At 35.7% G+C, this 21,830-nt stretch overlaps 1 protein-coding gene across 4 annotated transcripts in view; it reads left to right on the top strand.

Moving 5' to 3' along the window:
* The window catches only part of UGGT1 (UDP-glucose glycoprotein glucosyltransferase 1), a 170,597-nt gene that overhangs the window by 75,932 nt on the left and 72,835 nt on the right, over nt 1-21,830 (top strand). For all 4 annotated transcript variants that reach the window (XM_079130425.1, XM_079130426.1, XM_079130424.1 and 1 more), the window contains 14 exons: nt 252-383; nt 1,151-1,281; nt 4,402-4,497; nt 8,436-8,538; nt 9,831-9,910; nt 10,804-10,993; nt 12,031-12,189; nt 12,940-13,025; nt 14,598-14,682; nt 15,887-15,975; nt 16,573-16,677; nt 17,844-17,928; nt 19,082-19,264; nt 20,800-20,960. In XM_079130425.1, the coding sequence (XP_078986551.1) occupies nt 252-383; nt 1,151-1,281; nt 4,402-4,497; nt 8,436-8,538; nt 9,831-9,910; nt 10,804-10,993; nt 12,031-12,189; nt 12,940-13,025; nt 14,598-14,682; nt 15,887-15,975; nt 16,573-16,677; nt 17,844-17,928; nt 19,082-19,264; nt 20,800-20,960 (1,685 nt within the window). The remainder of the gene's footprint in view (nt 1-251; nt 384-1,150; nt 1,282-4,401; nt 4,498-8,435; nt 8,539-9,830; nt 9,911-10,803; nt 10,994-12,030; nt 12,190-12,939; nt 13,026-14,597; nt 14,683-15,886; nt 15,976-16,572; nt 16,678-17,843; nt 17,929-19,081; nt 19,265-20,799; nt 20,961-21,830) is intronic.

The following is a 21,830-nucleotide window of genomic DNA, read 5'->3' as shown; positions in this document are numbered from 1 at the left end:
AAAAGTGCAAACTAAAGGTATGGAGAATAGATTGCCAACTGAACAAATCACATGATGAAATAGAAGAAAGGAATAGGTACTTACTTTATGGGGTGGGGTTGGTAGAAGGGAGAATGGAGAATTGAAACATAATGTTAATTTTGAAATTCAGTTGTCATAAAAGAGCATTTTATGTTACATTTGTTGGTTACTCATTTATATGGTTTGCTTAGTAACAATGACTTTTCCTTTAAAAATGATTACTTCCCTAGGGCATGGATTTCAGTCTTTTTAAAGAGGTCTTTGAGTCTTCCAAAATGGATTTCATTTTGTCTCATGCCGTGTACTGCAGGGATGTTCTGAAGCTGAAGAAGGGACAGAGGGCGGTCATCAGCAATGGAAGGGTGAGGATTTGTCAGGCTGAGACAAGCTTGACTTCAAATTAGGTCCACGAACAGTCTTTGCAGCATGCTCCTCTGACGCTAGTAAACTCTTCAAACAGAGCCACCTTCTTTTCAAAGGTGATTAGGGCTTCTGAAGTGCCAATGATATTTCTGCCCCTTGTTGCCAAGGAAGTGTGCTTTTTGAAATAGCTGCCCTATGTAGAGCCTTCTGCTGTTTTGTCTTGACTTTGTGGGAAATAGTTAGAGTGTGGTGGCTTTCAGACTCAATACAGCTTTGATACATAGAAGTAGACTTTATTTTATTATTTTTTTTTTTGGAGGTTTTTTTCTTTTTTTTTTTCCTGTATTATTTGGAACTGGGGGTTGAATCCAGAGCTTTGTGAATGCAAGGCAGACACTTCGCCATTGAACTACATCCCAGTCCTAGAAGTAGACTTTATTACTGATATTTGGTCAGAATTAATGAAGATTACTACTTTACCCTGGAGTTTGCTTACTGTAAAATAACGTGAAGTATGTATATGTATAATCTATGTACCTGAGGAGTTAATAAGTAAACAAATAACTATGAGTTGATTCAGGCTTTCCTTTTTATTTTTTAATTAATTAATTAATTAATTTTTTGTACCTGCCTTGTACTTGCCTTGGGCCTAAGGCACTTTGGTGTATGAGATCCCCTGAGACCAGCAGAGGGCTCCTTAGCTGCTGGTGATAAATGGCCCATCAACTCTGACCATTCTGACCACCTGCTCTTCTTTTCCTCATAGATCATTGGGCCACTGGAGGATAGTGAGCTTTTTAACCAAGATGATTTCCACCTCTTAGAAAATATCATCTTAAAAACTTCTGGACAGAAAATAAAATCTCATATTCAGCAGCTTCGAGTAGAAGAAGATGTGTAAGTTTGCCATAGAGTAAATTAATTAGTTGTCTCATTGGTCAAATTTAGAATTATATGTTGTTACACTACCTAGTCCAAGATGTTTTATTTCTAGCTTTAAATTATAAAAATGTTCAAGTTTTAATATCTTTCTGTTGAAACAAGTTAATTTATTTCACAGGCTGCTGTTTAAAGAACTGAATTCTCCCAGTTTTTATTAAACTTTTGATTCTGTTATAGTATCAAAACTTTTGATATATGGAAGTAGAGTAGTTTATTTATTCTCTGGAACATCTACAGAAAGAGACTTTTCCTTATTATCTATTTCATTTTCCTTCAGTAGTATTTTGTTCAGGAAGGAAAGGCAGGTTAAATACTTCTTTTTCTTTCTTTCTTTCTTTCTTTCTTTCTTTTTTCCAGTACAGAATTCTAAGTTGTTGCTTTTGCATCCTCCAGAGGTGATGATGAGTTGGTTATTGTTGGCTTTTTATTTTAATTCTTTTAGTACTTTATTAACTAATGTATTTTAGTGGATTATTTCTCTTAATGAAAGAAAATAAATGTACCTGCTGTGTAACTGGAGCCTACAGTCATACAAGCCTGATTTCTACACTAAATATCACATGTATGTAAATTTTGAGAATATAACTCTAGTTTTTTGAGGAACTGCTATACCTTTTTCCACAGTGGCTGTACCATTTTATATTTCTACAAATAATGCACAAGGGTTCCGGTTTCTCCATATCCTCATCAACACTTGTTAGTCCCTGTTTTGTTTTTTAATTTGTGTGTGTGTGTGTTTTAATAGCCACTTTAATAAGTATAAAGTGGTATTTCCTTGTAGTTTGAGTTGCATTTCTGTAATGTTAAATGACATTGCATGTCTTTTCACATGCAGATTGATCATTCGCATATCTTTGGGAAAATATCTATTCAAGTTCTTTGCCTTTTTTTTTGGGGGGGGGGGGGGCGGTACTGGGAATTGAACCCAGGGCCTTGTGCTTGACAGGTAAGCACTTTATGAACTGAGCTATATCCCCAGGCTTTGCTTGTTTTTAATTGGGCTGTTTGGTTTTTTATTATTGTTTCGTTGTAGGAATTCTTGATATAGTCTGGATATCAATTCCTTATCAGGTACATGAATTGAAGATATTTTCTTTCCATTTTCTGGGTTGCTTTTTCACTCTTTTGAGAGTCTTCTTTGATTCATAGTTGGAGGATATAAGATTTTAAAATTTTGTTTTTTCCTTCATCTTTTTCATGTACCATCTTGCTGCAGAGTTCAAGATTCACATTTTAGTGACATTCGACTTTGATAACTGCCAGAGTAACCCATTTGTCAAGTCTCATGTGATATAGAATTTTTTTTTTTTTTTTTTTTTCCAAATGATACTAGGGCTCAAACCCAGGACCTCATGCATGCTGTACAGGTTGCTGTTCCATTGAGCTACATCCCCAACCCTGGAAATAAAGTTTTTTCCATCTTAGCCAATACCAGGGCTATAGAGAAAGAAGTTCCCTCCTACCTCAGTGAGTTTTGAGTGATGCCTCTTACCCTAGGCTATGAAATGCTTCTCTTATGCAAGCGAGGAGGTACTTCATGCATCGAAGCAACTATGTCACAACCTAGACTTGGTTTGGCATGCCCTTGGAGCAATCCCTCTCTCTCTGGCTGCTTTGTGGAGAGCTTCTTGGAGTCTTTATAGACGGTATCATTGCCAGACTGCCTGTGAGACTTGCCTTTTACCAACAGGAGATGACTCTGGGTCTATCCATCACTGTTTAGAGAAATAAGTTAGTTATGGGGCTGCCTGGAAATTGATATAAAACTCACAGGGTTTTCAGAATTCCCTTGTCTTGTGTAGGGTTCTTATTAGTGCCAAAGCAGTTTCATTTTGTAGTGGCTGCCCTGTTATAGCCACAGCTTGCATGCATGACCCAAACCTAAAGCCAAGAGGCTATCCACAGTGTTCTAAAGCTTGGCTGTGTGCTCTTTACCCATGGTCCTTTGTGAATCTTTAGGTAATTACTTGTTGGCCTTCTCACGCCAGCCCTTTGAACTGGGTGTCCCTTGCCATAGTTTGTGACCATGTTAACACATAGCAGGCAGAAAATGGCCTATGCTCTCTGTATTCAGAATTAGTATTGAAAAATTAAACCAAAAAAGCTAATTTGATGTAGTTGTTCAAAGAAAAAATAAACTTGATTATAGTTGAAATATAATCACAAATGCTCTTTTAAAACTCTATTTAATATGTAGTCTTCAATAGATAAGAACATTTATTTAGGATCCTGATGTAGTTCAAGATCTTCTTTGGTTAGAAATCAAGTATAGGAATGGAGGTATAGCTCAGAGGTAGAGTGCTTGCATAGCATGCTCAATGACCTGGGTTCAACCTCCAGCACCACAAAAATAATAATAAGTCAACTTTAGAAGAAGTCGGGGAAAAAGAATATTTTTCTAAATTGTTCACTATAGTGTTGATTGTAACATTGAATTTGGAAACAACATAGATATTCAATAGCTGTTTGGTTTAATAGATCATGATATGTCCATAAGTATATCATTTTACAGTTTTTGAAATAGAAATATATCCTTGTATTTATTAACTAATAAAAAGGTTTTATGATGTATTTTGAAATAAAAAGTTAGGTTACCAAGTATGATCCCACTTTTGTTCATATATATTTAAAAAGAATTATGAGCTACACTGTCATAGCTTATGTTCTCCTTTGTATTTCTCTCAGTGTTTTTGCAGTGAATTATTACTCTAATAATCATAGAAAGTAATAACATCTTTTAAAAGCCAGCGAAAGAGAATGTAAATAATATTGACAACCTGTCATGCGTCAGGCACTGTGCAAGGTGCTTGATATGTTTAGTCAGCACAGTATTTACAAGAGCCCTGTGAAGTAGGGTTCTGTACTTCATATATGGAAAAAGTGAATAATGTCCTCAGGGCCATCCACCTAATCACTTAAAAAATCATTACTTTTTCTTATGCCTGTTGGTATGAGTTCATACCTTCTTTAAACTGTCCTGATTAGCGTTCAGTATTTGGACTGGTGATATGTTCAGCAATAATTAGAAAACCTTCAGTTAAACTAATGCTAAGATTTCCTAATCCCATCTTTCAGGGCAAGTGACTTGGTAATGAAGGTGGATGCTCTCCTTTCAGCTCAACCCAAAGGAGATGCAAGAATTGAGTACCAGTTTTTTGAAGACAGACACAGGTATAGAATTAATGTTGAATTTGTGCATGTTCTTGAATATTAAACTCTTAGGTTTGCCTTTACCTTTATTTTCCCATATCAGTACCTCCATGAGTTTTATATAAGTTGTAATAGAAGTGGAAGATTTGGTATATAGTTTTCATAAATGTATATTGGTGTTCATATGAAATTTTTACACAGTTCTCAGTTGCATGGAAGTTGATATTTATTTCTTAATAAATCAAATCACTCTAACATGCATCCTCATAGTAGAAAATAGTATTTTATGAAACAGTTGTAACTTTCTGGTATTGAAGAATAAACAGATTGTTAAAGCACTTGTCTCGTGCATCTTTTGTTGAAAAGTGGTTTGTTTTCAATAAAAAAGAATAAGTTTAGTATTGTGAGGAAATCTTAGCCCTTTTGTTCTTCACTTCCTTATTTCAGAAGTTTCAAATCTAGAAATAGTTGCAAAACTTACAATGAATACCCAGATATCTTTAACCTAGATTCCCCATGGGAATGCCAGATGGGTATCCCACATTTGCATTATCTCTCATCTGTATTTATTACATATAATATTTATTTTTGTGTTTGTATACATGCACACTTTTTCTTCACCATTTGAAAATACGTTGCAGACATCACGACATAACATGCCTAAAGTCTTTAGCATGTATCTCTTGAGTAGAGCGATGTCCTCCACAGTACTGATAGCTACCTCAGAAATTTAACCTTGATGTAGTAGTGTTAATACACAATCCTTATTTGCATTTCTCCAGTGTCTCAGTAATCACCTTTCACAAGTGCTTTTTATTGTTTTGGTCTTAATTACATGTTGCAGTTAGTTGTCCCTTTAGTCCCTTTTAGTCCAGAAGAGTTCCTTGCTTTGCCTGGGTTTTTTTTTTTTTTTTTTTTTTTTTTTTTTTTTAAGAGTCCAAGTCATTTGTCTTGTGGAATGTTCCACAGTTTGGGTTGTTTCCTCATGATTCCACTTAGATTAAATTGTTTCGAAGAAGGACTGTGTACAATTGCCTGGAAAGTACATAATTTGATTACATCTTGGAATTCTAGGGAAGCTTTGAATATGGCTGGCTGTGTGCTACTCCTTTGTGATTCTGAGCTGATTTGCCTGGCATGGATTGGTCTTTGGTCTAGTGACCTATGATTTCTCATAGCCAATTCTTGTGGGGGTCAGATTGGCAGGGGTTAGATTGTCTGATGATTGCAGGCTGGGACTGAGCCTCTCTGTGCTGGCACTGACTATGTCTCCTAATTTCTTATACTACCAGTGAGTGGAGACTTATGTGGCTCCCATCCAACCCTCATAGAATTTTGCCACCAGCAACCAGATTGCACCCACTTTGCACTCATCTTCTCAACACTGCGTATTTCTAGAAAGTAATATGTTATCTATATCCTAGGGTAGCAAACATTTCCTAATTGACCTGCTCTCTTGTTTGCCTTTCATGACTAAGATCATGAGTCCTAGGCAAGTATCTGTCTTTTACAGAATATCCTTTTCTCCTTTATATAATTAAAATGCCCTAATTACAAATTTTATCATGATACAAATTATAATTAGAGAAATTCTTATTAGAGTTATGTTAGCTTAATGAGTATTTTTTCATATTTAAATCAGAAGTTTCTCATTTATGCTAGAATGGAGAGGTCTGAACCATCAGTTGTGTACATCCTTACTGTCACAGTGTGGTCTATGCCTGTGAGCATTACCATTAGTGAATCACAGTATTCTTTGATATTTGCTTTACTCACTCTAAGTAAGTGTATATATTTGTGTGTGTGTGTGTGTGCATATATATATATATATATATATATATATATAAAATCTCCAAATCTTGTTCCTCTGTCACTTTTGGCTTTTTTCCTGGTTTTTCTCTTACCAATATATAAGTATATTTAAACATAATATAATTAGTTTTTATTGTTCCTGTTTTCACACCAGCATTCCTGTCTTCTTGGGTTTTGTCTTGCCCTATTCTTATTGTAGAGGTGGGGGTAGCTAAATGCCCTCACAGGATCAGTATCTGGGCATGCCTGTTGCAAGTTACTGTGTTGGTGAAGGGGTAAAACTACCAACCCTGGCACAGCAGACCTAATAAGGTGCTGTGTTCCAATGTGAAGTCCTATTAGAGACCCCCTTTCTTGTTCCCTTTGGAAGAGTTTATATAATGCTATTTTCTAATGAGCTTTTCTGCTAAGATTCTAGAGTAGCACAGAACTGCAAATTATATTAGTGCAGAGGCACTCAAATTTGGGCTTTTACTCAGACGCTTTTGAAAATGCTGATTACTGGATCTGCCTCTAGAGTTTCTGATTGAGTAAAGCTGGGCAGGAGACATAAGTTTGCTTCTAGCAAATGCCCAGGTGAGACTGATAGAAGTGGTTTGGAGCCACATTTTGAGAACAACTGTATTAGAGTAAAAAATATTTTGTTGTATTAGAATAATCATTGTAGGTGACTGAATCTGGAGTTAATTTTATGAAATTGCAAGCATCTGCTGCATAACAAGCTATTCTAAAGTGATTATTATTTCCAAACCACTTAAAATTTGAAATAACTTCATCAACATCTAAACTAAAGTTAACCCAGTTGTAATAGTTGTGTTCTGCTTTGTGTTGTACTTTTGTTTTCATCCCATTGAGTAAATGCTCTTGTATAAGAGTAGAGGTCTGCATTGAAACCACAATAAAATACTTACCAAGTTAAACAAAACAACACACACACACACACAATCATTTTGAAAAATTGGGGGAAGTTTTAAATCCATTCAAATTGATTCCTTTTTATAGTTCATTAGAGGGCCCTGCTTCTCTTGAGTCACCTAAGTCAGTGTGACTTCAGAGGGAAGCCTTGTAATAGGAAGCTTTATGTAAATAAATGTATTTTCTTCTTAGAAAATCACAGAGTAACCAACTGTAAGAACAGACAAAACATGTATAATTTAATTCTAAGAAAGATGTGGTGGAATTCATTTTTTTTTTCTTGTAAATCTCTGTAGATCTTTAGGAAATGCAGTTAACAATGCATATTAGTCACAAAAATATTTGTGTCCCATAACTCCATAATCTCATGTCTAGAACTTCCTTGACTTTAAAGAACTTGCAGATATGGAGAAGCTGTCTATATAGATTGTTTATAGGTCGAAAGCTGTTTAAATTTCCAGCAATAAAGAATAGTAAACTGTGGCAGTTTCATTTGGTAAATAAATATCATTTCTTATTCAGGATGCTTGATGTGTAACAATATGTGAAAATCTTTATGTTGAAGTGGTGGGGGTTGGAGGAAATTATTTTAAAATTCTTAAGTCTATAGTTACCACTAATTTTCATACAGGTATCTAAAAAGAATTACATAGAAATGCAGCTAATCATTGGGATAATGTGATTTTTGTGATCACATTTTTTTCTCTGTTTTGCAGGTTTTCTGGAATATTCTTATGTTCTTTTTATTTAATTAATTTATTTTTTGGTGTTAGGAATGGAACCCAGGGCCTTACATGTTAGGCCACTGAACCTACATCCCCAGCTCTGTTATTTTTAAAAAATGATTTATTTCTTCTCATATTCTTTTTTCCAGGAAGTAAAAATCAGCATGATGTTCCAATAATTGTAGAACCTAACCTAACCACTAGCTTTTAGCAGTTTTTGGTTAAGTTCAGTTTCAAGCTGGTTTTCCTCTCTTCACATAAATCTTTAAAACATTTTGAGTAAACCTGAGTTATCAGGGTTTTAAAAACTTTATTAATAGACTTAATCTCATGGTTGGCCACTATCCTAGCCTAGTTGTTTCAGATCTAAAGCTTTTTGAAATGTTAAGAGGGCTTGAGGGCTAATAGGTTATATTGAACCAAAACCAAAACAAAAACATTGCAGTAACTTAAATTTGTTTCCTGTATCCTCCATATTAATGTTTTGTTCATTCTGATCTTTTATAGTGCTATTAAGCTGAGGCCAAAAGAAGGGGAGACGTACTTTGATGTTGTGGCTGTAGTTGACCCTGTCACCAGAGAAGCACAGAGGCTTGCCCCATTGCTCTTGGTAGGGACCATTTTCATCAGTTCATATCATCTTTATCTGAAGTAGTCTTATACCCTTGGATTCTCTGAGAGCTTCTTTTTTCTCTTTGTTATATTCAAGGGGCATTGGAAAATGCTATAGGGCATCTTGAGCAGAATATTCCTCATAAAATTTGATAATGGCCCTGAAAAGAACTTTGTAACTTTAGAAAGTTGGTCCAAGTTTTTGTTGGCTATTTTTATATAATTAAAAAAATTAATAACCTCCTCATTCAGAGCAAACTATTTTTAAGTTGATTTATTATAATAAAAAAGGTAAAAGAATTCTGCTCTGTTCACTTTTCTTTCTTATAACTGCCATGGATTTTTTGTTGTATCATGTCTTTTAGATCTGTGTAAGGATGTTATAATTTTAAGTACATTTTGAAGGCCCTAACTAAAACACTTCAACATTTCATTTGGTTGGATTTTTTTAAGGTAATATTTTTATTGAAGTATAATCACTTAACCTTTTTCCTTTTTTTTTTTTTTTTTTTGTGGTACTGGGGATTGAACCCAGGGGCACTTAACCACTGTGTCACATTCCCAGCCCTTTTTAATATTTTTTTAGAGATAGGGCCTTGCTAAGTTGCTGAGGCTGGCTTTGAACTCTCCATCCTCCTGAGCCCCTGGGATTGCAGGTGTGTGCCTCCATGCCAGGCTATCACCTAACCTTTTTTGTGGGTATTTGTATCTTTTTTTTTGTACTTTAGTTATGTGAGGTGATAGCCATAAGCCATAAGCCCTTGCATTTTCCTTGTGTAGATAGATATTTATCATGTATCTGCTGCTTCCCTATGATGCTATGTTACACTTCTTTAGGTAAGGAACAGTGATATGTGATAGCTTAACCTTCTCTGCTCCCCAAGTTGTACGTATGTGTGATTTAGATTCTGCACGAGAGTTGTGATTTCTAGAAATTTCCTCACTACAGACATTATGGCAGTTATCTTTCTATCTTTTCTTTTGCTGGTATGAGGGATTGTACCCAGGGTCATTTAACCACTCAGCCACATCCCCAATGCATTTTATTTTTAATTTTGAGACAGGGTCTCGCTGAGTTGCTTAGGGCCTTGCTAAGTTGCCGAGGCTGGCTTTGAAATCACAATCCTCCTGTCTCAGTCTTCTGAGCCGCTAGGATTACAGGCATGCACCACTATTCCCGGCTTTATATTTTTTCTTGAGATATTAAGAAATGTTCTTTAGCTTGGTGTCAAGAAACAAAAACTCTGAAGAGGAAATTTAAATATTTTGTCATTTGACTTGTTCTTTCAGGTTTTGACTCAGCTGATAAACATGAATCTAAGGGTATTTATGAACTGCCAGTCTAAACTTTCGGACATGCCTTTAAAAAGGTAAAACAGACAATTTAAGACAATAATTAGAAGAGTGGAACCAAATCCAACAGGAGGATTGAATGTTAAGGAGTTTAGTGGGTTTTAGGTAGACTTCTTGCTTGAAAGGGTCATTTAATAAATGTTCATTTGTACCAAATTTTAGCCCTAATCCGAACTTTTAAGAACATAGTGTGGGCCTGTGAGCATTTAGGTGGCAGTAATCCAGGTTACTTATACTTGTGCTTTTCATCTTAAGAGTGGTCATTTCAAGTTGCAATATAAATGTTAGAGGAAACTTGGTTAGGTTAATTTACATGTATCTTGAAAAAGAGAACAGGCTTAACTCTCTACTATCAGGGGCTTTGGAGTGGTTATTTATAAAAAAACTAATACAAAAAGCAGTTAATGGTGTAGCATATGTTCCTCACTTGCATATGTGCTGTGTTCTATAGGTTAGATTCTGAGCCTTTTGAAAGAGTCATAGCAAGTAACCAAAGGGTTCCCAGTTTTCACCTTTGTCCTCCCATAACAAAATGTTTAAATTATTATAGGTAGTGTTTTCAGGACTAGCCTGAGAACTTCATCACCATTTAGAACTTGATTTTTAAGAGAAAAGCGAATTCTCCCCAAGAGAAAAAAGTGCTCAGGAAATGCTCATGACCTTGACTATAGCCACCCACATGTAGGAATGGCCTCCTCCTCAATTCTACCCATCCTTCTCTTCTCCTGCATCTGTAACTACCGAAAGATGGTTTTGGAAGTACTTTTCCCAATCTGAAAGGATATTCCTCCAAATCCACTTTGTTTTAAGCTGTGTTTGCTTGTATTGATGCTTGCGAACTCAAGGACTAGTCTTGACTAGAAACTAGTTAAACTAGAAAAAAGTCTAACACTCTTCTTTTCAATTTCAGCTTTTACCGTTATGTCTTAGAACCAGAGATTTCTTTCACTTCAGACAATAGCTTTTCTAAGGGTCCAATAGCAAAATTTTTGGATATGCCACAGTCTCCACTGTTTACTCTGAATTTGAACACACCTGAGAGTTGGATGGTAGAATCTGTCAGAACACCATATGACCTTGATAATATTTACTTAGAAGAGGTAAGAATGTCATGGCTTCCAAATATTTAATCATGTATAAAACCCATTTATGTTGTAACTAGTGGTGGTTTACTGAACAAAATGAATCAAGGGGCCTCTGAGAAATCAGTTTTTAGATAAAAAGTATGTTTTTAAAAAAATAACAGCTTTATTCGGATGTAATTCATATACCTTCAAATTTACCCTTTTGAAGAGGACAGGTCAGAGGTTTGTTATATTCACAGAGCAGTGCAGCCATCACTACCATCTAATTCCAGATATGTTTCATCACCCCCAGAAAGAGCTCCATACCCATTAGCAGTCATCCCTGTTCCCCTTGGTCCAGGCAACTACTAGTCTATTTTCTATACGATGTGCCTATTCTGACATTTTGTCTATATAGAATCATGTACCATATGACCTTTTGTGACTGGCTTCTTTCACTAAAAAATGGCTCTGAAGATTCATCCATGTTATCACATGTGTTGGTACTTCATTCTTTTATATTGCCAGATAATATTCCTTTGTATGTGTGTACAACACTCTGTACATTCATGAATGGACATTTGGGTTGTTTCTTCTTTGGGGCAATTAAGAGTAATGCTGCTATGAACATTGTATATAAGTTTTTGTACTAATCCATGGGTGTAGGATGTCTTTCCATTTATTTAGGTTTTTAAATTTTTTCCTATGATGTTAGGAGTATTATCCTATTTTGGGAATGATTTCCTTATTGTATTTTCTCCTTCCAACCCAGTTTTCATGATTGTATACAATCAGTAAATCATCACAATCAAGATACAGAACATTTCTTCATTCCCAAAAGGTTTTTATCTCCCTTCGCAGGCAGTCCCCTCTCCTCCCTCTGCCCACCTTGACCTCAGCAAATACTGATTTGCTTTCTGTCACTACGGTTTTGTCTTTCCTTGAATTTATTCAATATGATCATGTAATATGTAAATCTTTTTTGTCTTCTTCATTACTTTGTAAAAATGCATATTGGATTCATCCGTGTTGTTGCTGAATAGTCTTCACATAGTTTAATTTTGGTATTGCAGGTGGATAGCATAGTGGCTGCTGAGTATGAGCTGGAGTACCTGTTACTAGAAGGCCACTGCTATGACATCACCACAGGCCAACCCCCACGAGGACTGCAGTTTACATTAGGAACTTCAGCTGATCCAGTTATTGTGGATACCATTGTTATGGCCAATCTGGTAAATAACCAGAGCATCAGGTGGTGATATGGCAGTCACATGAACTTGGACATTATTATTTATGATGGAACAATTAGCATTCTGAACCACAAAGTGAAAATAAAATTTATAATTGACAGAATTTGGTCAATATAAAAATTATTAGTTTGCCACAAAGCCTTGAATTCAATCCCCAGCACTGCAAACATAAGTAAATACAAATTTAAAAATAAAATAGTAACATACAACATTGCTAAGTGTTGGAGATGGGAGGTAGCGCAGTGGTAGAATGTTTGCCTAGCATGTAAGGCCCCCTTGGGTTTAGTTCCCAGCGCTGGAAGGAAAAAAACTAGGCAAACAAAAAAAATTTGTTTGGTTAAATTTGGAAATTAGATTTACATGTCAAGTTAAAAAAAAAAAAAAAAAAAAAAACATGCTGCAATACTGTGCTCTAACTGAATTGGACCCTGGAAATGCATTGTTCATGAACTTTCAACCTTGTTCTTTCCTTTAGGTAGTTTGCGTCTTATTTAGACATCACACATTGACTCTTCACTGAAGCATAGCTAAGGGCAGACTTCTTGGCTTGACTGAGCTGTATTTTCTAGAGTTTCTAATGTGCAGTTGGGTTTTTTGGTTTGTTTGTGTTTTTTGCATCGCCCGATTTATTAACCATCTTATTTATAAGATAAACATCATATTTTAGACACCCAAAGAAGTAACTATCCCTAAGAAGCAGTATTTTGATGGCTTTTCTTTTTCTTCTCCTAGGGCTACTTTCAGCTAAAAGCCAACCCAGGAGCTTGGCTTCTCAGACTTAGGAAGGGACGGTCTGAAGATATTTATAGAATCTACAGGTAGGATTAAGTGATGCAGGTACATTTTTCCTGAGCATTTTGAAATGAGAATCAGTTCTAATAGGATACTACCCTGGCATTTTGCCAGGCACCACAGATTTAATCTATAGGCTCATGTGTGATGAAACAGTGCTTTTCTAGGAAAGTAAATGTGCTATAAGTATTAGGGGAGAATTGAATAATAAGAGGTATAGATAGTAATAGTCAAGTTTTATGCTTCAGTGATTCCTTTGTGCCAACACTATCTCAGGATCAAATCATTTTATCACTGTGTTACACTCTATAGGCAGATGAGAAATCTAGTTATTTGAAGAAGGAAGAAAAAAAGAACATTCCAACTTCTCTACCTGGAGAGTATATCTGGCCTGAGAGATTTGCAATTACACAGGGCCTATGAGCTTAGCCATTTTGTCTGCTCTGGTCTTCTTGCCCATAGTGGTGTGGAAGTGCTTCTAGAACATTTTGTCAGTAGCTGGGTATTTGCCTTAAGGTTTATGTCTCATACCTATTAGTTTAAAAATTAGTTTAAAAATTTTATACTGCCTTTAAAGAAATTGGTCTAAATTCTGCTTAACACAATTTAAATTAGTTTTAGATTATGAAAAAACTTCCTGCCAATTTATTTAGGGATGATTTTCATTAGAGTTTATTTGAAATACTCCCTTGTGTGTTTTGCCTTGGCTCCATTGTATTATTCGACACACATGAAAACAAAATAGATTAGTTTGTATTTCTTGCCCAGGAAATATAATTTTGTATTATAATAACATTTTATCTTAAATAGTAGGTTTTTCTCCAAATAATGTTTTCTCCAGATAGTGGTTTTACAGAGTTTTAATCGTGCTCCCAAATTCCTTCCTTTCTGTATATGACTTTCCTGTCTTCCCTTTGCCTTAGCATCGTGGTTGTCAGAACCTTACTTTTGCCAGAGAACTCTGTTCTCTTCTGTATGGCAGCAAATGTAGTGTATTCATATTATTATTGTGACCTTCCGCACCTTGAAATTTGGTGTTTCGAAGTTTTAAGCATTATAATTGGTTAGTAGGAAAACGTTACTTAATTTTTTTCCTCCAGTGTTCCTGTCTACCTACAAATGAGCTAGTTATAGTTCTTCCTGCTGGAGGCACCAAATCCTTGACTTGACTGTTTATAGGCCTCCAGATAGAGGGACAGTAGAGTTCTTTATAAAGCTATTCCAATTAAAAGAATGGAAGTAAGGCAGTTCTTGTGATGGTTCAAAGTAGCCAACCCCTTTGCATGGCTCAGACCTGTGAACCTATGCCCTTGTTCAGTGTCACCATGTGCTTAACATACCTGGCAGTTTCTCACTCTACCACAGGAAATTCAGAGCAGACCTTGTGAAGGAAATTAGAGTACTCACCTCATAGAGAGAGCTCAACAAGGGCTTCTATGCAACTTGAAGGGGTTTCCTTCAGCTCGTAAGGAAATTATTGGTTCTGAAAAACTCCTTTATGATGAAGGTGATGAAAAAATATGGCAGATTGTTGGCTGACCATCTACTGCATTTTGAGAATTGTGATTTGTAATATCTGTATTTCTTTTCTCTCTAAGCCATGATGGTACAGATTCTCCTCCTGATGCTGATGAGGTGGTTGTTGTCCTCAACAACTTCAAAAGCAAAATTATTAAAGTGAAGGTGAGTTTGCTGTACAAAAGGCAGCCACTCTTATAGTTGATCAAGGTAGTGACATTCTTTGTTCAGAAGATAACATGTAAAAATAGACAGCAGTCCATCTTACCCTAGAGTTCAGTCACCCACGGTCTTTATCTTGACTTTCAAGAAAGAGAGACCACATTCACATTACTTTCATTACAATATGTTGCTGTAATTGTTCTGTTTTATTATTGTGAATCTCTTTCTGTACCTTACTTATAAATTAAACTTCATCATAGGGAGGTGTGTATAGGGAAAAAGATAGTGTATATAGGGCTTGATACTGTCTGTGGTTTCAGGCGTCCATAGGGAGACTTGAGTCTTCACTTACCTCCCACAGATAGGGGGAGGAATGAGTATATCTTGAAACCAGCCCAAGATTCTCTTTGGAATTTACTGTAGCAATATTAGGAATGTTGCTTTAAGCCACAATGTCTTTCTAAATGTAAACTGATTTTGTTTAACCAAGAGATTGTACCTTTTGGGTAGTCTCAATGAGCAATACCAGTCCCATTTTATATAAAATGTTTTCATAGAGCATCTCTATGCTGTGTAGTCACAATTTATAGTATTATTTCATGTTTTTATTCTCAGAATATTGGGGGGAAATGCCAGTGAAAATTCAACAATGAAATGGTAGTTTGATTTAATTTCTGCTGTCCTCATTATTTTGAAGTTCTTTGTGCCTTCAATTAAAGTAAAATATATTTTGGAATAAATAATCATTACACACAGAAAACAGTCAGCTCTGCATGGTCAAGTAGAAAACTGTGCTGTGGAGAAGATTCACCCTGTGTTTGCATTAGTAAACCTTGAAAATAGGTGATGCCCTGAAATGCCTCTTTCCTAGAATCTGTTGTTAGCTTGGTGAATTGTGCCTCTTGCTTTATTCAAACCATATTTTCAGTGCATCTGAATTTGAGGTTCTTGGCTCATTGTACAAACTAAAAATGGTGATTTCATTAAAAGAGTTTATTGTCCCCTCACTTAAGGCTCTAATGTGAAAATCAGATGAAGGCATTTATGTTGAATTCTGATAGGCTCTGGCTAGGGCTGTAACTGCTTGTGAGAGAATTGGTTGATGATTTTCTATTCTTGGCATTATTCATAGCATACATTCTGTGTAAGTTAGTTTTACGCCTCTTGGACATACTAGGAGAAATAAAATCTGCCACATACATTGCAGGTTCAAAAGAAGGCCGACATGGTGAATGAAGACTTGCTGAGCGATGGGACAAATGAGAATGAATCTGGATTTTGGGACTCATTCAAATGGTAAATTGGCATTATAAAATGTCTTTAAGTAAAAATAGATATAAGCACCATCCATCCCTCCTTTTAAGATAGTGTCTGGGATTTTCCATTCTGCTTCTTGTAGCCAGATTTTGAATAGATGAGTATTCTTACTTTGGAATGGATGAGTATTTTCCAGTTGACTAATCAAAAGAGATAAATGTCTCCTGATAAACTTACTTCTGTTCCAACCTTCTTAACTTTTGGTGGGCTGTGCCTGATCTTTGGAGAAGTGATTGGTAATTGCTCAGTTTACTTCAGATTGTACAAATTGTGTTCTGTGGAGTAGCCTGTGCTCCATCTATTCCTGAAGCAACATGATGCTTTGATGTGAGCATCCTCCTTGTTACCCTGTGGGTCAGCCCTGTGCCCTTTCCCAGAGTGCTGAGTGCTTTGTGACTCTCCCCACCCCTTCTCACCCTCTAGGACAGGAATGGGAATGAGAAGGTACTGTCTTTCAAGAATCTCATGGAGTCTTGTTTTGTATTTTTGTGTTTTTTTCAATAATTTTTTTATTTGTTCTTTTTAGATACATAACATTAAAGTTACAGAGTCCTGTTTTTATCTCTTTTGTTATAGGGGCTTTTCAGGAGGCCAGAAGACGGAGGAAGTGAAACAAGATAAAGATGACATAATTAACATTTTCTCTGTTGCGTCTGGTCATCTCTATGAAAGGTTTCTTCGGTTAGTCTTGTTGATTATTTTGGTATCTGTAAAAGAATTTGTCATGGTATTCTTATTTAGAGGTTTTGTGGGATTCTGTCTGTTGCACTTACGTGCATTTAGAGCACTCTGAGGACTCTGAGTAGCTTACTTTATGCAGTCCTCTTTGTTTTGATCTGGTCAACTCCATGAAGCCTGATAGTGAATGCCTCAGTGGACACTGGAAGACTATGGACCTTTAATATCATGTGCACATTTTATAGATAGTGGTGTTTACCTGGCCACTAAATGTTAAGAGATGAACATAGAGAATAGAAGAATAGGCCCATGCAACACTTCACATTCTAAAGATTCATGGAATTTTAGAGCCAAGAGAAATCTTAGTTCATAGGTAAGAAAACCTCTTGTTTTATACAAACTAAGATCAGAGCTGGAAGGGACTTGCCTAGGTCACACAGCCAGAGGTAAGAGAGACTACAGGCTTCAACTGGTTGACGTTATGGCCATCAGAGAGAAAGGCACTCAGCAGACTCAGCTCTGAACACACCTTTGCCTGACAATCACTTACTTGCCAAGGCTCTTTTTCCTTTTTTTCTCTGCAAATCTATTATAGAAAATAATCAAAATGTCATTTTTAGTCCTCTAGTTTCTCAGAAACATCTGACCTAAAATAATGACAATGGTAATAATTTATTTAATTAAATGCCTTGACTCAGAAATCCTGAGCCTGTACCCACCGTCCTCCCCTTGCTTTTCCTTGTTCTTCCTGGGAGGGCTCTGTCCAGTCTGAGGGAGGCCATGCATGTACATGTTCTCTCCTCAGTACTGATACTGCTGTGCCTTGACAGGGGTGTTTGGAGAACGATGTATTCATTTACCACAGCCTCTAGTATTTACTTGAACTATAATTGATATATCAGTTCATGAAGCAGTTTACTTAAAGGTACAGCAGAATTAACTTTGCATCTATCAATTATGTATATTTTTATAGAGAAATCTCCCTTCTCTCCCATTCAGTGATAACTTTGTAAGTAGGAATAAGCACATTTTCCATTACTAAACATCTCTCTTTGCCTAATTAAGCCATAAGTTAGTTCTGCTGTGCTGCCTTGTGATTGACTCTGCTTAATGTTATAAGGTTAAAAAGCATTGAAACATTATTATTATTATTTGTTTTTGTTTGGCAGCATAATGATGCTATCAGTGCTAAAGAATACTAAGACTCCTGTGAAGTTCTGGTTTTTGAAGAATTATTTGTCCCCCACATTTAAGGTTTGTTTCATAGGGAAAAGAAAACTGTTCTTATTAGGGAGATATTTACAATATTTTCTTACTGCTTTTGTTTTATCTGTATGCTTTAAAAATTTTCCTTTTATTTGACTACCCTAATTTAGTTGTATATGTCTATGTTGATTTTCCTTCCAGATTGTTCCATGAGGTGAACAAGTTGTTACAAAACTATGACCTGTTTGAAACTTAGATAATATAGGAGAGTCTATGTTTTTTGTAAGAAGCAATGTTTTAATGAAATAGCATTACCTTCCTCTGAAGCATGGATGTCTGACTTTAATTAGCAAACTCAGTGAAGTTTTACATTGAGGAGAGTGATTAGTTTTCTCATGAACCACTGCCAGGTGATATGTGCAAGTGATGCTTCATCTATGCAAAACAAAAACACACTTGGGAAGTTTTCTGCTTTATTTGTATCAGTCAGGATTTGTCATCTAACTTGATTTTTTTCCCTTTTATCACATTAAACACCTTTTAATGTAATCAGTAACATTGTTTATAAAGAAGTCATTCACTTCTGGTACCCTAAAGGTATTTGTATTTAGAATCTGATTTATTTAATAGCAACAAATTTATTCATAGTTTTGGCTTTGCTGTCTTATTTCCTGGTTAGAACTAACCTTGAGAAAAGCTTATAATTAAGCTCAAAAATTATTTTAGTGGGGACTAGAGGTATAGCTCAGTGGCACAGTGCTTGCCTGGCATCCCAAGGGCCTGGGTTCAAACCCTAGCACTACCCCAAAAAACGAAAAAGATTCAAAAAAATATTTTTTACTGAAATCAGATTTAGATAAATGAACTAGAAGTTCATGTGTCTTTAAGTGCATGCATGTGTGTATACACCCACACATAGACACACACACACACATACACACACACACACTTTTAGATCTAAAGACTTCACTTGTAGATTTCTGTCATTTCGTGTGGTAACCAAAAGCCATAAAGAAAGGGTTTTGACAGAGGTTTATGTGTATTCTTTAAAGTAATCTCAAGTCAGTTGGGGCCCAATTTTTGTTAGACTGTTTTGGTGAATATGTTTTACTTGTACCATTATCACAGCAGTTGACTTATATTATGAAGTCAGTTTTCTTAATCAGAATGAATGATTATTGTTCCCTTTGTCTAAAAATAGGAGTTTATACCTTACATGGCAAATGAATACAATTTCCAGTATGAACTTGTTCAGTACAAATGGCCTCGGTGGCTTCATCAACAGACTGAAAAGCAGCGCATCATTTGGGGCTACAAGATCCTCTTCCTGGATGTACTTTTCCCACTAGTTGTTGACAAATTTCTGTTTGTGGATGCTGATCAGGTGAGCTCTGAAAGTCCAGATTGTAAGTTTGTCTTCAAGGCAACAGAATTCCTTTCTGTTTTTAAAATGTTATTTTCCAGTTATGGAAAAGCACCTACTTGTGTTACACTATTAAGAAAATATAGACTGCGTGACTGATGTGATCCCGCAATATGTATAATCGGAAAAATTAGAGATTACACTCCATTTATGTATAACCTATGAAAATATATAAATGCATTCTACTGTCATGTACAACTAATTAGAACAAATAAAATTTAAAAATTAAATAAAAGAAGAAAAGAAAATATAAAGGGCTGTAGCTGTAGCTCGGTGATAGAGCACTTGCCAGCATGTGTGAGGCATTGGGTTTGATCTTTTGCACCACATAAAAATAAATAAATAAAATAAAAGACCATCTACAACTAAAAATATTTTTAATGAAGAAAATACAGAAAGTATCACCCAGGTATGATTAGTTTTTAACTTTAATTTGCATTTATTATATTTTCTTTTCCACTTTTTTTGTGTCTTTTTAACAGTAATTTTAATAACATGTATGCAGTCATATCTTAATTCATTTAACATAAAAACTACAAATTAGGGGGACTGGGGTTGTGGCTCAGTGGTAGAGCACTTGCCTAGCATGTGTGAGATACTGGGTTCGATTCTCAGCACCACATTAAAAAAATAAAGATGTTGTGTCGATCTACAACTAAAAATATATTTTTTAAACCCCAAAACTAGGAGGTTAAAAAAAAATTAGGAAATAAAGTTTTAACAGTATTTGCCACCATCTTCATTGCTCTGCCCCACAGATAAGGTGTTATTGATCTGGGTGATAGAAAAAACTCAAGTAGATGATTGGCCTTGATAATGAGGACTGCTACAGATATTCTTCCGGATGTCAGGATTTTACTTAATTATAGGGAACACATTTTAGAGCATACAAACTCAAATAGCATAAATGCACTTCTACCCTCCAACCTTCTCTCTCACCCTCAGCTTGAAACCTGAGTCACCTGAATGGAAGTGATATAATGTGTGCAAGTCATGGGGACAGAGATTTCACCACCTCTTGAACCTCCTGTCTCAGGTGGCTCAAGCTGAAGCATGTTTTCCTGATTCTAATGTGGCCACATTCTGTTCTTATAAGCACTTACATTGGGGAAGGCATTCTTCAATATCTTTCCATATGTTAACTCATGTCATCCCACCGACAACATTGTGAGATGGGGACTCTCATCATCTCCAGTTTATAGATGAGGAAACTGAGACACAGTAAACCTAAGCAATTTGAGTTTATTTGTACTTCTTTTGAGTAGTTAGAATATTGTACACCACATGCTAGTCTAAGTGTGTTGCATGTTAGTGAAAGCATCCTGCTAATAAGTGGAGCAATCTAGGCTTGAAGTGTATCTGTTAGAGCCTGTGCCATCACCCACCCAACTGCCCTCCCTGCCACCTTATGTAAGGCACTCTATATTCTGAGGAAACTGCATTAGAGATGTCTGCGTGGTGGCTTAACAAACGACTTTTGATTTTCTTTTCTCCAGATTGTACGGACAGATCTGAAAGAGTTAAGAGATTTCAATTTGGACGGTGCCCCTTATGGTTATACTCCTTTCTGTGATAGCCGAAGAGAAATGGATGGCTACAGATTCTGGAAGTCAGGGTACTGGGCTAGTCACTTAGCTGGGCGAAAGTATCATATCAGGTACTACAAAAAGAAAATGCCTAACAACATTTTGTGATTTTGTTTTCTTTAAACTTAATTATTTTTATATTTTAAATTGTGAATAGGTGATATGTTAATATGGTTAAAAATGAAAATTATGAAAAATAAACATGGAAAAAACCTTCCCATCTCTCTGTTTTACCAAGTTCCCACCCCCACAGATATCCTCCCCAAGTTTACTGTTTGTTCTTCTGGAGTTTATTACATGAACAGCTGTGACTGTGTATTCTTTTTTATATACAAAGTATATCTTCTTCTTTATACTGTTTTGTTACTTTTTTTTTTTTTAAGACTAAATACCTTACCTGTAGATCCTATATAGCAAGGGACCTTCTTCCTTTTTTTTTCAGCTGTTTATTATTTGAGCATAAGTGTTATTTGTTGTCTTTTCCTATGACATACCATATTGCAATGAATAATCTCTTAAATATATTATTTTGCATATTTGAGATATGTTTATAGGGTAAATTACTAGAAGTAGACTTCTTAAATCAATCCGTGTATACATTCATTGCTTTTCTAATAAGCTCTCCATTGTTTTCTCTGGGAAAAGTGTGATTTAGAATATTTGGAGGGCAGGGGACGTATAAGAAGTGACACCTACAGAGGTAAGTGATGAGATGGTGACTTCAGTTTCAGGCTTTAGGTCCTGGTCCAAAACCACTGTAGTACTGTGGATTTTTTCCTTTGTAAATATGGGACATTTTCAGGATATTTTTGACTAATGTTTCTTATCAGTTACTGTAGCTTTTATTACCAAATATGCTATATTTGTAGAAGTCTTTTGTCAGAGATTATTTCCTTGGAAGACAAATAAGGAACAGTGATCAAAGTGAGCTACTGGGCAGA

The sequence above is a fragment of the Sciurus vulgaris genome (genome assembly GCF_902686455.1).
Source record: "Sciurus vulgaris genome assembly, chromosome: 3".
NCBI classification, from domain to species: Eukaryota; Metazoa; Chordata; class Mammalia; order Rodentia; family Sciuridae; genus Sciurus; species Sciurus vulgaris.
The sequence above is the reverse complement of the archived record's forward strand: the minus strand, read 5'-3'. Positions and strand labels throughout refer to the sequence as shown.